This window comes from Erpetoichthys calabaricus, chromosome 2 (assembly GCF_900747795.2).
Source record: "Erpetoichthys calabaricus chromosome 2, fErpCal1.3, whole genome shotgun sequence".
In the NCBI taxonomy this organism is placed as follows: domain Eukaryota; kingdom Metazoa; phylum Chordata; class Cladistia; order Polypteriformes; family Polypteridae; genus Erpetoichthys; species Erpetoichthys calabaricus.
The window spans coordinates 334,887,539-334,903,246 of NC_041395.2; the positions used below are offsets into that span (position 1 = coordinate 334,887,539).

Genomic DNA, 15,708 nt, shown 5'->3' on the forward strand with positions numbered 1-15,708 from the left:
CTGAAAAGTAAAAGTGCCAGGGCGATGTCGTTCCCAAATGAGCCATCCAGATGAAGGTTCCGAAAAGAAGCTTTATGTATTCATACCAGTAACAGGCTCCATAAATAACCATGAACAGATGATATCAGAGTTGTCTACAGAGGATGCTCGTTGCATATACTAACTCGGGCTCAGTTTGTGTTTTCTTGTTCTGTTACATCCTGCTAAATAGCTTGCTAGACATTAAAGATTTCTGTTTTGTGCACATATTAAGAAACTTTTCAAAGCCGAAATTCAAGTTCAATGTCATACACAAAGAACCCTTCAAAGAATGAAATGGTTTTCAGTCAAGTAATGGAACCATACAAACCAGTAAAAAAACAAATGTTTTTATGAGAATCAGGTGCCCTCTGAAATGATTCCCACTAAATCTGCACCATCACCCCCAAAAAAATCATTTCCAAGATGTTGCGGATCTGGGGCTATCAGGAGCTGATCACTTGGACGCCCACCCCAATGTTAGTCCATCCATCTGTCCAGCCACGGTCCAACTCGTCTATTCCAGTACAGTGATGCGGGGGACCGGACACTAACTCGGCATCGCAGCGGGTGCGAGGGGATGAAACAGCCCTGGAAAAGACACCAAACCGGGTAAAATAACTTACATGCCAAAATACCCAAAAACAACGCCGCCTGACATGTCGAGTTCTTATTAGTAAGTTAAGCATTATTGTAAATATCATCCCACATACGAAAGCAATGCCATAAATGTCGGAAACACTGACATTATTGATATCATACATACATGACAGCTGCGGATTTCAATGTACGGATTATCATATACACCAATTTGGAAAAAAAAATTTTAAATAACTGCTGCAGTTTCTAAAACATATAAACAAGAAGCTTCGTCATGGACGCATCCAAATAGGTATAACCCGCTGGCGTCGAAAGATGTACATTTAGCGGTGTAATGAAGGGATGAAACCCCGCCCTCTGTCAGAGACTATTTGTCGTTGATGCGTAAAGCCAACTGTGATAGGTCAGCCGAGACGTCAATCTTAGAGCGGCTGGGCTTTTCTCGCGTTAGGTTGCGTCGAAGCGTGGATGCTCATTCAGAAAGGCACAGGCAGAGGGGGCTGCCGGAGAGAACGCAATCGGAGATGGTGTATTGCTGATGGAGGATGCTTCTGAGCAGTTTTTTTAAATCGACAACTTCGGGAGATACGTTGGATAGAATCAGCGTTTTAAGGAGTGCACATAAAAGAGAAAGAAAAAAAAAATGACGATGAGCTGGCAAGAAAATCGGATCAGGTTCGTGAAATAGCATTTCTAGAGCTGGAGCTGCCCATCCCAGCCACCCTCTCTCTATTTACAGATTTCGCTTCGCTTTCTTTCTTTTGTGCTCATGTTGACATCTGGTAGTGGATGCTGTTTTTTTTTCCTTTGCATGACTACCACGGCGCCTCCCGTGCATTACTAAAGATGTCATCTGCTGAATCCTCATCAAAATGAACCAAAAACTCCGATCCCACATGGACAACAGCGGGGATTACTTTGGACAGGCGCAACGCAGCGAGGAGCAGAGCTCACTGCTCGGCACGGGCGATCCTCTTTCTCGCATCACATCGCTTCACGTGCGGGGATCTTAACGGAACTGGCATAGTTGCTGCCCAGCTCCTGAAAACCTACTTCTTAAATTATCTGACATTCTTTTTCTGGGTAAACGCAAGATGATGTATGCTATAAACAAGGTACTGGAAACAGTGCACGTTTGAAAGAGTGGAATTAATCTCCATCGGGAGGAAGTTGCCGTGCGCTTATTTTTAATGGATGAGTTTTCCAAAGTGCAACAAGAAAAATATTAAGAAGATAAAGGTCTGATTATTGGATTTATACACGTGCAAGTGAAACCTGGATATCCTTTTGACTTTCGGTGTAATGGAAGGACGATTAAAAGTGCCACTTTAAACGGTTGCTGGAATGAAAGGGCATGCTTGGTTTCTTAACTTTACGGCTACAAAATGTCGTGTGTGTTTTGTCTAAAAGACCTTAGGCGGCGGATTTCAGGCGACTTAAGATCATTTTTTGACTCTGTATAGTGGATACTTTCAATCTTTATACTGTATTTTCAGAGCAGCGCAAAAATAGACCACCATCCTATTTCAAAAGAAACGAGGATGACGGTTTTGGCTTTTACACCTGGCATTCGTGCGCCCTAACCTCGAAATCGGGGCTCATCCATCACCATCTTAACATTCTTGGTACAAAGACCATTTAGCCACCCCAACACCAAGTTAGACACGCTTGTTTTCGCGGTGATCGCTGAATTTCTTTATGCGCCCCTTAAGCCCCCAACGGTGTTGAAGGGCTAAGCGCTACTTAAGTTAATCGGCTTCGTCGGGAGCAGTGACATTTCACTTCAGAGATAATGACGAGGCGACGACCGTCTGCCGACTTGTCTCAACGGCTATATTAAAACAAAAACAAACGGAATCCGTTTCATATTTCACAATCTAAACGGCGGACTGACGCGGCGGCCAAAAAAACTGATGTATATGGAAGTGTCCTCACCGCCTCAGCAAGGTGCACAGGTGCGCTGCCCATCTGGTGCAATTCGACATCTCTATAAGATCATCACCTGCATTTATTGCTAACGGAAAAGAAATTGAAAAAATCGAGTTGTCGTGGAGTTCATGCCAAAATTTTACTGCAGGGGGGGAAACTTCAAACTAGCCGCGCATCTTGAGCTGCCCATTTTTCGCTCATATTGGAGTTCACCCTTCAATTAAACGGATTATTGGTGATTCACCTGGACGTCAGGACTCTGGGCTGCCCCGGATTTTACACTTGTTAGGGGTGAGGGGTGGGAGGGTCCAGTCCCTCAGTTTGGCCGTGACGGACTTGGTGATGGTCCTGCAAGGATGCTGCGCCTGCCGGTGAAAAAGATTCGCAAGCAGTTCAAACTTCTTCTGCTCTTGGTGCTGCTCATGTTTGCGATCTGGTTCACTTATCTGCACATCAGTTTAGTGCGGCAAGGGAAAGCAATCAAACTCCACTTCAACTATGGCAGAGGTAGGCATGGGTTTCTTTAATAATAAAAGGTTTCGCTCTTGTTTATATACAGTATGCATATCTCTGTTTATAAATGTACGTGATGCTTAAATTATAAGAACGGCGATAAGGACTGTAGGTTTATGGAGCGTGCATTCAAAGACAACCGGTCTCGCACTCAGCATCATGACTCTGAGTTTGACTAAAACATGGTCGAGATTGCTGTGTTGTGAATGGTATGGTTATGCGCACTGGAAAGGCGCTATATAAATAAAATGGATGTGGAGCCGGCGGTGTATGTGTGGAACTCTCCTTTCGCCGTTATCTCTACTGGTTCCCGTCAGCTTGTATCCAATAACGGGCGGCTTAAATGAATTATTGTTATAATAATTTAAGGTGATTTACAACATTTGAGATCCATTTGGTTTCCTTCTCGAATTGGAGCAGAGCCACATGAAGTGTTTCATTCATAGTCAACTATTGCCAGTAGTGGGATTTGAGCTCATAATCTCGAGGTCTGTAATCCCACTTCTTAACCGCTTGCCCAGCCATCCTGTGGAATACAGGAAAGTGTCCCGTTCGAGAATGGCTCCTGTTGCTGACTGCTGCCACTGTAGGCTTCGCTACCTCGCTAGGGTTGTCAGGGTCCTTAAAAATGTATAGTCCAAGGATAGCTTAAAGATAGAGAATCCCCCCCCCCCCCCCCCCCCCCCCCAAAAAAAAACCTCAATACCCGAAGTTGAGAAAGTAACAAACCGGATGCGGTGTCAGAGCGAGAGCGTTAGGTACATAACATCAAAGCCCGAAGAGGGCGCGGGTGGTCCCCCCCAAGAAATAAAATATAAACCATCACACAATTGCGGGGGATGGGGGGGGGGGGGTTTACAACGGTTAAGAACATATACAAGTGCAAATAGCTTTGGAAGGCTAGTGAACAGTTCTTTTAGACTTTCACTCGTAATTAAATTCATCTTTTCACAGCAGTGACATAATATAACAACATAACTTTCATGATTATCCACCTTAATAAAAGGATAAATGTCATTGTGAGTGTGTGTCTATCCGGTTGCTGTTTTTCTGTCATTCCAACAGATGGCGCATCACAAACATTTGTAGTAATAAAATGCATTGCATTTGTCATTCCAACAGATGGCACATTAAAAACATTAACACTGCTTTTAGGAATCTCATACCAAATGACACATAACAGAGGCATATGCCTTGTATGGTCTGTTGAAAATGTTAACACTGAGGTCTGCATTGCTTACTTAGATTTTAATCTGTTTTAGATAGGTAGCACAGCTAGTCCACCTTTATAAAAGGATAAATGTCTGTGTGAGTGTGTGTCTATCCGCTTGCTGTTTTTCTTTCATTCCAACAAACGGCGCATCACAAGCATTTGTAGTAATAAAATGCATTGCATTTGTCATTCCAACAGATGGCACATTACAAACATGAACATTGCTTTTAGGAATCTCATACCAAATGGCACATAACAGAGGCATACGCATTGTATGGTCTGTTAAAAATGTTAACACTGAGATCTGCATTGCTTACTTAGATTTTAATCTGTTTTAGATAGGTAGCACAGCTAGTCCACCTTTATAAAAGGATAAATGTCTGTGTGAGTGTGTGTCTATCCGCTTGCTGTTTTTCTTTCATTCCAACAAACGGCGCATCACAAGCATTTGTAGTAATAAAATGCATTGCATTTGTCATTCCAACAGATGGCACATTACAAACATGAACATTGCTTTTAGGAATCTCATACCAAATGGCACATAACAGAGGCATACGCATTGTATGGTCTGTTGAAAATGTTAACACTGAGATCTGCATTGCTTACTTAGATTTTAATCTGTTTTAGATAGGTAGCACAGCTAGTCCACCTTTATAAAAGGATAAATGTCTGTGTGAGTGTGTGTCTATCCGCTTGCTGTTTTTCTTTCATTCCAACAAACGGCGCATCACAAGCATTTGTAGTAATAAAATGCATTGCATTTGTCATTCCAACAGATGGCACATTACAAACATGAACATTGCTTTTAGGAATCTCATACCAAATGGCACATAACAGAGGCATACGCATTGTATGGTCTGTTGAAAATGTTAACACTGAGATCTGCATTGCTTACTTAGATTTTAATCTGTTTTAGATAGGTAGCACAGCTAGTCCACCTTTATAAAAGGATAAATGTCTGTGTGAGTGTGTGTCTATCCGCTTGCTGTTTTTCTTTCATTCCAACAAACGGCGCATCACAAGCATTTGTAGTAATAAAATGCATTGCATTTGTCATTCCAACAGGTGGCACATCACAAACATGAACACTGCTTTTAGGAATCTCATACCAAATGGCACATAACAGAGGCATACGCATTGCATGGTCTATTGAAAATATTTACACTGAGGTCTGCTTTGATTACACAATATAACAACATAACTTTCATGATTATCCACCTTAATAAAAGGATAAATGTCTGTGTGAGTGTGTGTCTATCCGCTTGCTGTTTTTCTTTCATTCCAACAAACGGCGCATCACAAGCATTTGTAGTAATAAAATGCATTGCATTTGTCATTCCAACAGATGGCACATTACAAACATGAACATTGCTTTTAGGAATCTCATACCAAATGGCACATAACAGAGGCATACGCATTGTATGGTCTGTTGAAAATGTTAACACTGAGGTCTGCATTACTTACTTAGATTTTGATCTGTTTTAGATGGGTAGCACAGCTAGTCCACAGTTATAAAAGGTTAAATGTTTGTGTGTCTATTAGGTTTCTATATCTGTCATTCCAACAGATGGTGCATCATAAACATTAACACTTCTTTTACAAATCCTATAACAAACAACAAATAACAGAGACAAATGCATTGCATTTGTCATTCCAACAGGTGGCACATCACAAACATGAACACTGCTTTTAGGAATCTCATACCAAATGGCACATAACAGAGGCATACGCATTGCATGGTCTATTGAAAATATTTACACTGAGGTCTGCTTTGATTACACAATATAACAACATAACTTTCATGATTATCCACCTTAATAAAAGGATAAATCTCAGTGTGAGTGTGTGTCTATCTGGTTGCTGTTTTTCTGTCATTCCAACAGACGGCGTATCACTAACATTTGTAGTAATAAAATGCATTGCATTTGTCATTCCAACAGATGGCACATCCCAAACACGAACACTGCTTTTATAACTGTAACCCCCCCCCAGAAAAATAACACAACCTTCGAAGGCCCATTTTTTTTCCCGCGGACGATAATCAAAAATCGTCCAATTGGGAGAGAAAACTGTGGATCTGACACTGCCTGCCCCAGAAGGTAGTGCAGTGTATGAGCTGAAATGTAAAGTCGGCACAAGTTCGATTTGTTTTAATCCGAACACATCAACGCTCCATCTTAATTTTTTAATGCTCAATCAATTATATCATCTAGTGTGCTTTTTGGGGGAAAGGGCCGCAGTTTTTTTCTTTAGAATAGTGTGCAGGGCACACTCTTCAAAATCAAGGTGCCAGCGTGGTTCTTCAAAGCGATGCCATAGGGAGGAACAACTTTTGGTTCCCAAAAATTACATCCATATGAAAGTTCCAGAAAGAACCTTTTACTTATTCATCCTCTATATGGTTAATAACCATGAATAGAAGGGAACAGATCTGATGGGTCATGACTTTAAAAAGATTTTTGCTGTATACAATTAAACATTCTAAGTTTTTTTAATCTGTTTGAGTCCTGCTCGGTAGCCTTCAAGTTTTCAGTTTTTTTTCCAATATGTCATTTTTTCTGCATCTTAGAAAGTTTTTCAAAGCAGAAGGAACCAACTTCATATGCAGCAAAAACCTTCCCAGAATGAAAAGGCATCGAGCAATGTTTCATAAAGTGCGATTATTTTTCTTATTATTAATTTTAGTTTTATTTTTAAGAGTGATGAACAGCAACACAATATTTATTTTAAAGGCATAGCTTAGAGTGCTTTACGTGAGATTACAGAAAAAAGAAAAGAAAAAAATAAGGATATGAAAAAAAAAAAGGAAATACCAGTCAGTCATCGTCCAATCCGCTATTTCCTAACACAGGGTCACGGGGGTCTGCTGGGGCCAATCCCAGGCAGCACAGGGCGCAAGGCAGGAACATATCGCGGACAGGACACACACACACAATTTAGGATCGTCAATGCACCTAACCTGCATGTCTTTGGGAGGAAACCCAGGCAGACACGAGGAGAACATGCAAACTCCACGCAAGGAGGACCCGGGAAGCGAACCCAGGTCTCCTAGCTGTGCGGCAGCAGCGCTACAACTGCGCCACCTAAGAAATACCAAAAAATAGTAAATAAGAATAAAAATGAAAATCATCGCCCGTGTACTATGGGTTTGTGCCACCTGCCGCGCTCGTTAAACACCCGCTGGGCCTGAATATTCTTCGATCACGGATTGTGTCATTGATCGCACGCCGGTCGATGGCGAGACATCCCTCAAGGACAAGTCCGTGCAAAGAAGCTCCTTAACAGGTAAAAATCAAGTAAGACGACTGTTTATATATTTAGGGGAGTTGAACGGTTTTATTCTTTGTCATAATACCATCCTGTTTTAAGACTAAAACATAATCACATTCATACATGTTATTTACAAGGGGAAAAAAAACTAATTATGAAATACAAGGCTTGTACTTTTCAGATGAGGCTCACTCGCTTGCTTTTCCAATCCATCCGTTTTCTTAACCAGCTTAGTCCGTGCAGTGCTCAGTCGGTCGTGAGGCGGCAGCGGACACAGCCGGACACCAGTCCGGTAAAGGCGACCGTCCAGCGCGGAGCTCGTGTTAGCTGATGATGAGACGCACCTGTCCGGCGACGACAGTCGGGAAGTCACATTCAAGTGTCGAGCGCCGAGCAGTGACACTGAGGGAGACACCTCTGTGGTCGACCTAGTTATCCGTTAGCAACTGGTGTTATGCCAAAGCCATTGTGCTCAACGGTGCTGAATCACCTTTTGGATTTTTACCGTGCTGTATTAGTAAAGATGGACTGCGCTCTTGATTCGTAAATCGTACTGTAATGATAATAATAATAATAATAATAATAATAATAATAATAATAATAATAATAATAATAGTTTTCTGCATTTGTGGCCATTCTTAAAAATAACGGCGCCAGAGTGGTTCTTCAGAGCGATGCCATAGCATAACGGTAAACCATTTTTGGTTCCTGAAAGACCCATCAGCATGAAGGTTCCAGAAAAAAGCTTTATTTATTTAGTTCTGTAACAGGCTCCATACAGTAAAGAGACTGTAACAGATTTTTGAAATACTAATTAGTCCTGATTCTAAAATGATTCTTGCTAAATATAATAACACAGGCTGAATTCAAGTTTTCTTAATCAGTGTCCTGCTAAGTAGCCTACCATATATTCAAGATTTCATTTTTTTCTATATATTAGGAAGTTTTTTCAAATCACAAAGAACCGACTTGATATGCAAAAATAAAATAAATAATAAAAAAAATAACCTTGCTGCTTGGTCAATCAGTGGTGGGGACCACACAACCCAGTAAAGAACCAGCAGGTGCCACTTAAGAACTGCTGTTTTTAAAAGTGATGGCTACAGCCTATTTGTGGAATATCAGAAGTAATTCAGGAGCCCACTGTGGACGGGGCACTGGGCCTTGGCAGGGCACATTCACATGCCACTCACTCGTAACGAGGGGACAGTTAATCCGAGTCACTTGTCTTTGGGGGCAGCACAGTGGCACAGTGGTAGCACTGCTGCCTCGCAGTAAGGAGACATGGGTTTGCTTGCCGGGTTCTCCCTACGTGGAGTTTGCATGTTCTCCCTGTGTCTGCATGGGTTTCCTCCCACAGTCCAAAGACATGCAGGTTAGATACTTTGTCGATCCTAAATTGTCCCTAGTGTGTGCTTGGTGTGTGTGTGTGTGTCCCCTGCGGTGGGCTGGCGCCCTGCCTGGGGTTTGTTCCTGCTTAGTGCCCTGTGTTGGCTGGGATTGGCTCCAGCAGACTCCCGTGACCCTATAGTTAGGATATAGCGGGTTGGACAATGACTGACTGACTTGTTGTTGGGATGTGTGAGTAAATATGAAGCAGACATGGGGAGACAATGACATTTGAACCCACTCTATTATCAGGGGGTGATAATTCCAGTTAGCCTGTTTCATGAAGATTATTTATGTTTGTATTTTTTGTTTTAATTTATTTTTAACACATTTTCCCTGAGATGGTTGTGTGAAAACAAGAAGTCAAAATTCTGAGAGGACTTATTTGAAAGACTTGGTGGCATGTGACACTTTTTGTACTAAAAGCATTCAAACCATTAACCCTCACTCTGCTATTGTCCTTTAAGATATGATTTGGCCAGCAACAGAACTGCTGTAGGACAGATTTAATAACACCTGAAGTGGGATGAGGTTGTCAATGAATGATCCTCTGTTAAATGGCATGGGACAGGCTTCGATCAATGTTGACTATCAAGTGTAAGTGACACCTGTAAAGAGGCGTGAGGCTTGCAGACCAGGACTTTAAACCACAAGGCTGCACACTCATTTCCTATGTGCCACTGACACACTGCGTGACCTTGAAGGGCTTCTGTTCTATTGGAACTGCAGATTGCGCATAAACTCTGTGTGTGTGTGTGTGTGTGTGTGTGTGTGCATAGAGTATAAGCCATACATGTACTCTAATATTTAATTCAGCAGTATTGGAAATGTGGAAATGATAGATAGATAGATAGATAGATAGATAGATAGATAGATAGATAGATAGATAGATAGATAGATAGATAGATAGATAGATAGATAGATAGATAGATAGATAGATAGATAGATAGATAGAGTTCCCAGTTCAGTAAATTATCAAGACTATCTGAGGCAAGTGAGCAATTCTTTAAAACAGTCACTCGTAAGTAAATTAATCTTTCCACAGTCTTCAAGCAGGCAGTGACACAATATAACAACATAACTTTCATGATTATCCACCTTTTTAAAAGGATAACATGTCAGTGTGTCTATCAGGTTTCTATAGCTGTCATTCCAACAGATGGCGCATCATAAACATTAACACTTCTTTTACAAATCCCATGACAAACAACAAATAACAGAGACAAATAATGCATTTGTCATTCCAACAGGTGGTACATCACAAACATGAAAACTGCTTTTAGGAATCTCATACCAAATGGCACAAAACAGAGGCATACGCATTGCATGGTCTGTTGAAAATGTTAATGCTAAGTTCTGCATTGATTAGTTAGATTTTAAGCTGTCTTTGATGGGTAGCACAGCTAGTCCACCTATTTAAAAGGATAAATGTCTGTGTGTCTATCAGGTTTCCATATCTGTCATTCCAACAGATGGCACATCATAAACATTATCATTTCTTTTATAAATCCCATAACAAACAACAAATAACAGAGACAAATGCATTGCATTTGTCATTCCTACAGGTGGTACATCACAAACATGACCACTGCTTTTAGGAATCTTATACCAAATGGCATAAAGCAGAGGCATACGCATTGCATGGTCTGTTGAAAATGTTAACGCTGATGTCTGCATTGATCACTTAGATTACAAGCTGTCTTTGATGGGTAGCACAGCTAGTCCACCTTTTTAAAAGGATAAATGTCTGTGTGTCTATCAGGTTTCCATATCTGTCATTCCAACAGATGGCACATCATAAACATTAACACTTCTTTTATAAATCCCATAACAAACAACAAATAACAGAGACAAATGCATTGCATTTGTCATTCCTACAGGTGGTACATCACAAACGCTAATACTGCTTTTACAATTCCCATACCGAATGGCATATACCAGAGACATATGGATTGCATCCTGGAGGGCCGCAGGTTTTTGTTACAACCTAGTTTCTTAATGAGAAGTCAATTATTGCTGATGAAGCACTTACTGCTCAAGTGCCACTATAATGCTTCATTTAAGTGGTCTTGTTTGTTAAGGTCCCCCCCCCCCCCCCCCCATTGTCTTATTTCAGTCTTAAACAGCTACATTCACTGTTTTTAATGACTCCTTATTAACAATAAGATGCAAATGACAAATGAGCCAGCAGTTCTCCGTCTAATTTGTTACCACTGACACTTGTGTGGATTCATTCTGCATTATTTGGTTTAATAAAACACTTAAGAGAAAAATGTGGCAGACTGAAAATGATCCGTTTTAGGCTTTCAGATCATTTTGATGTTATCCTTGGAAAGTGAAACAATCAACAATACCTGCCAAGAACCTAACATTGCAGACTAACAAGCAATAAAATTAAAGCAGGGCTGAGACTGGCAAGGATTGGTTTCTAAATATGCAATTGGGTTGGAACGAAAACCTGCAGCCACTGCGGCCCTCCAGGACTGACATTGCCCACCCCTGTAACAACACTTCAGTCCAATGCGGTCCATATATTTATTACCTGAAATGCTTGTTGTCCAATTCTACTTCTTGTCAGGTGACTTCCTATTGCTGTTTCCTTAAAATATTGGTGCGTTCAGATCACGTGACTGTATGTACTCGCTTGCCACTTGACAGACTGAGGAGATCGTTCCTCCCCCACATTATGTGACTCTTCAATTCCACCCTGGGGGAGGGGCGGTAAACGTTAACATTATACAAATATATTGTCTGTCTGTATACCTGCATTGTTATCACTCTTTAATTTAATATTTTCTTTATCAGTATGCTGCTGCTGGAGTATGTGAATTTCCCCTTGGGATTAATAAAGTTATCTATCTATCTATCTATCTATCTATCTATCTATCTATCTATCTATCTATCTATCTATCTATCTATCTATCTATCATATAGTGCCTTTCATGTCTATCTATCTATCTATCTATCTATCTATCTATCTATCTATCTATCTATCTATCTATCTATCTATCATATAGTGCCTTTCATGTCTGTCTATCTATCTATCTATCTATCTATCTATCTATCTATCTATCTATCTATCATATAGTGCCTTTCATGTCTGTCTATCTATCTATCTATCTATCTATCTATCTATCTATCTATCTATCTATCTATCTATCTATCATATAGTGCCTTTCATGTCTATCTATCTATCTATCTATCTATCTATCATATAGTGCCTTTCATGTCTATCTATCTATCTATCTATCTATCTATCTATCTATCTATCTATCTATCTATCATATAGTGCCTTTCATGTCTGTCTATCTATCTATCTATCTATCTATCTATCTATCTATCTATCTATCTATCTATCTATCTATCTATCATATAGTGCCTTTCATGTCTATCTATCTATCTATCTATCTATCTATCTATCTATCTATCTATCTATCTATCATAAATTCCCTTCATGTCTATCTATCTATCTATCTATCTATCTATCTATCATATAGTGCCTTTCATATCTATCTATCTATCTATCTATCTATCTATCTATCTATCTATCTATCTATCTATCATATAGTGCCTTTCATGTCTGTCTGTCTATCTATCTATCTATCTATCTATCTATCTATCTATCTATCTATCTATCATATAGTGCCTTTCATGTCTATCTATCTATCTATCTATCTATCTATCTATCTATCTATCTATCTATCTATCTATCTATCTATCTATCTATCATATAGTGCCTTTCATGTCTGTCTATCTATCTATCTATCTATCTATCTATCTATCTATCTATCTATCTATCTATCTATCTATCTATCTATCATATAGTGCCTTTCATGTCTGTCTATCTATCTATCTATCTATCTATCTATCTATCTATCTATCTATCTATCTATCATATAGTGCCTTTCATGTCTGTCTATCTATCTATCTATCTATCTATCTATCTATCTATCTATCTATCTATCTATCATATAGTGCCTTTCATGTCTATCTATCTATCTATCTATCTATCTATCTATCTATCTATCTATCTATCTATCTATCTATCTATCTATCTATCTATCTATCATATAGTGCCTTTCATGTCTATCTATCTATCTATCTATCTATCTATCTATCTATCTATCTATCTATCTATCTATCATATAGTGCCTTTCATGTCTGTCTATCTATCTATCTATCTATCTATCTATCTATCTATCTATCTATCATATAGTGCCTTTCATGTCTGTCTATCTATCTATCTATCTATCTATCTATCTATCTATCTATCTATCTATCTATCATATAGTGCCTTTCATGTCTGTCTATCTATCTATCTATCTATCTATCTATCTATCTATCTATCTATCTATCTATCTATCTATCTATCATATAGTGCCTTTCATGTCTATCTATCTATCTATCTATCTATCTATCTATCTATCTATCTATCTATCTATCTATCTATCTATCTATTTATCTATCATATAGTGCCTTTCATGTCTGTCTATCTATCTATCTATCTATCTATCTATCTATCTATCTATCTATCTATCTATCATATAGTGCCTTTCATGTCTATCTATCTATCTATCTATCTATCTATCTATCTATCTATCTATCTATCATAAATTCCCTTCATGTCTGTCTATCTATCTATCTATCTATCTATCTATCTATCTATCTATCTATCTATCTATCTATCTATCATATAGTGCCTTTCATGTCTATCTATCTATCTATCTATCTATCTATCTATCTATCTATCTATCTATCATATAGTGCCTTTCATGTCTGTCTATCTATCTATCTATCTATCTATCTATCTATCTATCTATCTATCTATCTATCATATAGTGCCTTTCATGTCTATCTATCTATCTATCTATCTATCTATCTATCTATCTATCATATAGTGCCTTTCATGTCTGTCTATCTATCTATCTATCTATCTATCTATCTATCTATCTATCATATAGTGCCTTTCATGTCTATCTATCTATCTATCTATCTATCTATCTATCTATCTATCTATCTATCTATCTATCATATAGTGCCTTTCATGTCTGTCTATCTATCTATCTATCTATCTATCTATCTATCTATCTATCTATCTATCTATCATATAGTGCCTTTCATGTCTATCTATCTATCTATCTATCTATCTATCTATCTATCTATCTATCTATCTATCTATCTATCTATCTATCTATAGTGCCTTTCATGTCTATCTATCTATCTATCTATCTATCTATCTATCTATCTATCTATCTATCTATCTATCTATCTATCTATCTATAGTGCCTTTCATGTCTATCTATCTATCTATCTATCTATCTATCTATCTATCTATCTATCTATCTATCTATCTATCACTTAACGGTTACGAAGCATCCTGAAAGCTGCGATGTGCTGACAGCGGCGCGACAGACGGATGCTAATTAATACTTGATCGTTCTCACCAGCGTTTGGTCTTCAGATATTTACGGCGGTAGATGAAGTCGCCTGACTCCATCTGACGAGAGTGAGAAAAGAGCAGCGATCTCAGCAAATAAAACATTCGAAGGAATATTTAATTGGTGATGAAAATAACATTACAAGTAAAAAAAAAAAAAAAGCGTGAGATTTGTATATTAGGGTAATGATGGTCAGATTCATTGCTACGGCAGCCTCTGCGCCACCCTTGCCCATCCAGTTTAGAGTGTGGCGCATTATAGGGCGCACGGGGCAATTTGAAGTGTCAAAAGAATTTAAGACGCTTCTTTATGCTCAAGTGAAACGGGGAGATAAATACGTGGCTGCGCAAAATAGTTCAAAACACAGCAAGGCATTCCAGCGGTGAGTATACAGAGAACGCTTCACAGCTCGAACGTCTTCGTTCTAAAAGTTTTATCGGAATTCAAAGCAAACACTTCACACACACAAAATAATAATAAAGAATGCTGGTAATACACACACCATATAAGAAGAGGTAGTTGTGTACTAAACGGACGGCAGTGAAACCTCCGGGTAGGGGGAAACCTTCCAACCCCAAAATTCTGTCTTGAAGAGCTCAACATGAGCGGGAAAACAGTAATAATAAGTTCCGATTGTACGTATGTATTTCTATAATATTCCAATTTCTGTACATTTCTCTCTATATATTTTTTTATCCCAATAAATATGTTATGAATTCGTCAAAACACTTCTGTTTTCCTTTGTCATACCGTCTGTCCGTTTAATACACAAGTACCGAAGAGGTACTTCAAAGAAAAAAACGATTGCCTACACTGAAAAAACAGAAATGGCAGGTCGTTACATTTACAAGAATGTATTTACTTTATATTACATGTATTGTTTATGTTCCACTTTTGAACATAACTCGATCATGTTTAATTTATTGAATCTTGTGGGATGTGCAATATACTAATTTAAGTCATTTAGGTAGACCTCAAAATAGTTATATTTAGTCCTCACCGGAAATGAATACGCACCCAGCGGATTTATCATCAGTAGAGGTTGGATAACTTGGCGGTAAAGTCATGTGACTTTCAAAGAAGCACCAGGTTGTGATTTTGAGTTATTGTTGCTGGTTAAGAGCAAAAGGTTAGTGAAATAAAAGTTAAAAAAAATAACACACACACACAACGAGAAATATTCAGCTATTCATTTAAAATACTTAATCACACAGACTAACGTTACTCCGTTTTGTGTTTTTTCTTGTATTCTCTTTCAATGTTTTATCACGGTGGCGCAGTGGGTAGCGCTGCTGCCTCGCACTTAGGAGACCCGGGTGTTCACTTCCCGGGTCCTCC

At 38.9% G+C, this 15,708-nt stretch overlaps 1 protein-coding gene across 1 annotated transcript in view; it reads left to right on the top strand.

Moving 5' to 3' along the window:
- Positions 1-983: 983 nt before the first annotated feature.
- Positions 984-15,708, top strand: part of b4galnt4a (beta-1,4-N-acetyl-galactosaminyl transferase 4a) — a 717,903-nt gene continuing 703,178 nt past the window's right edge. The window contains 1 exon segment of the mRNA XM_051923408.1: positions 984-3,054. Within this exon segment, the coding sequence (XP_051779368.1) occupies positions 2,904-3,054 (151 nt within the window). The 5' untranslated portion in view covers positions 984-2,903.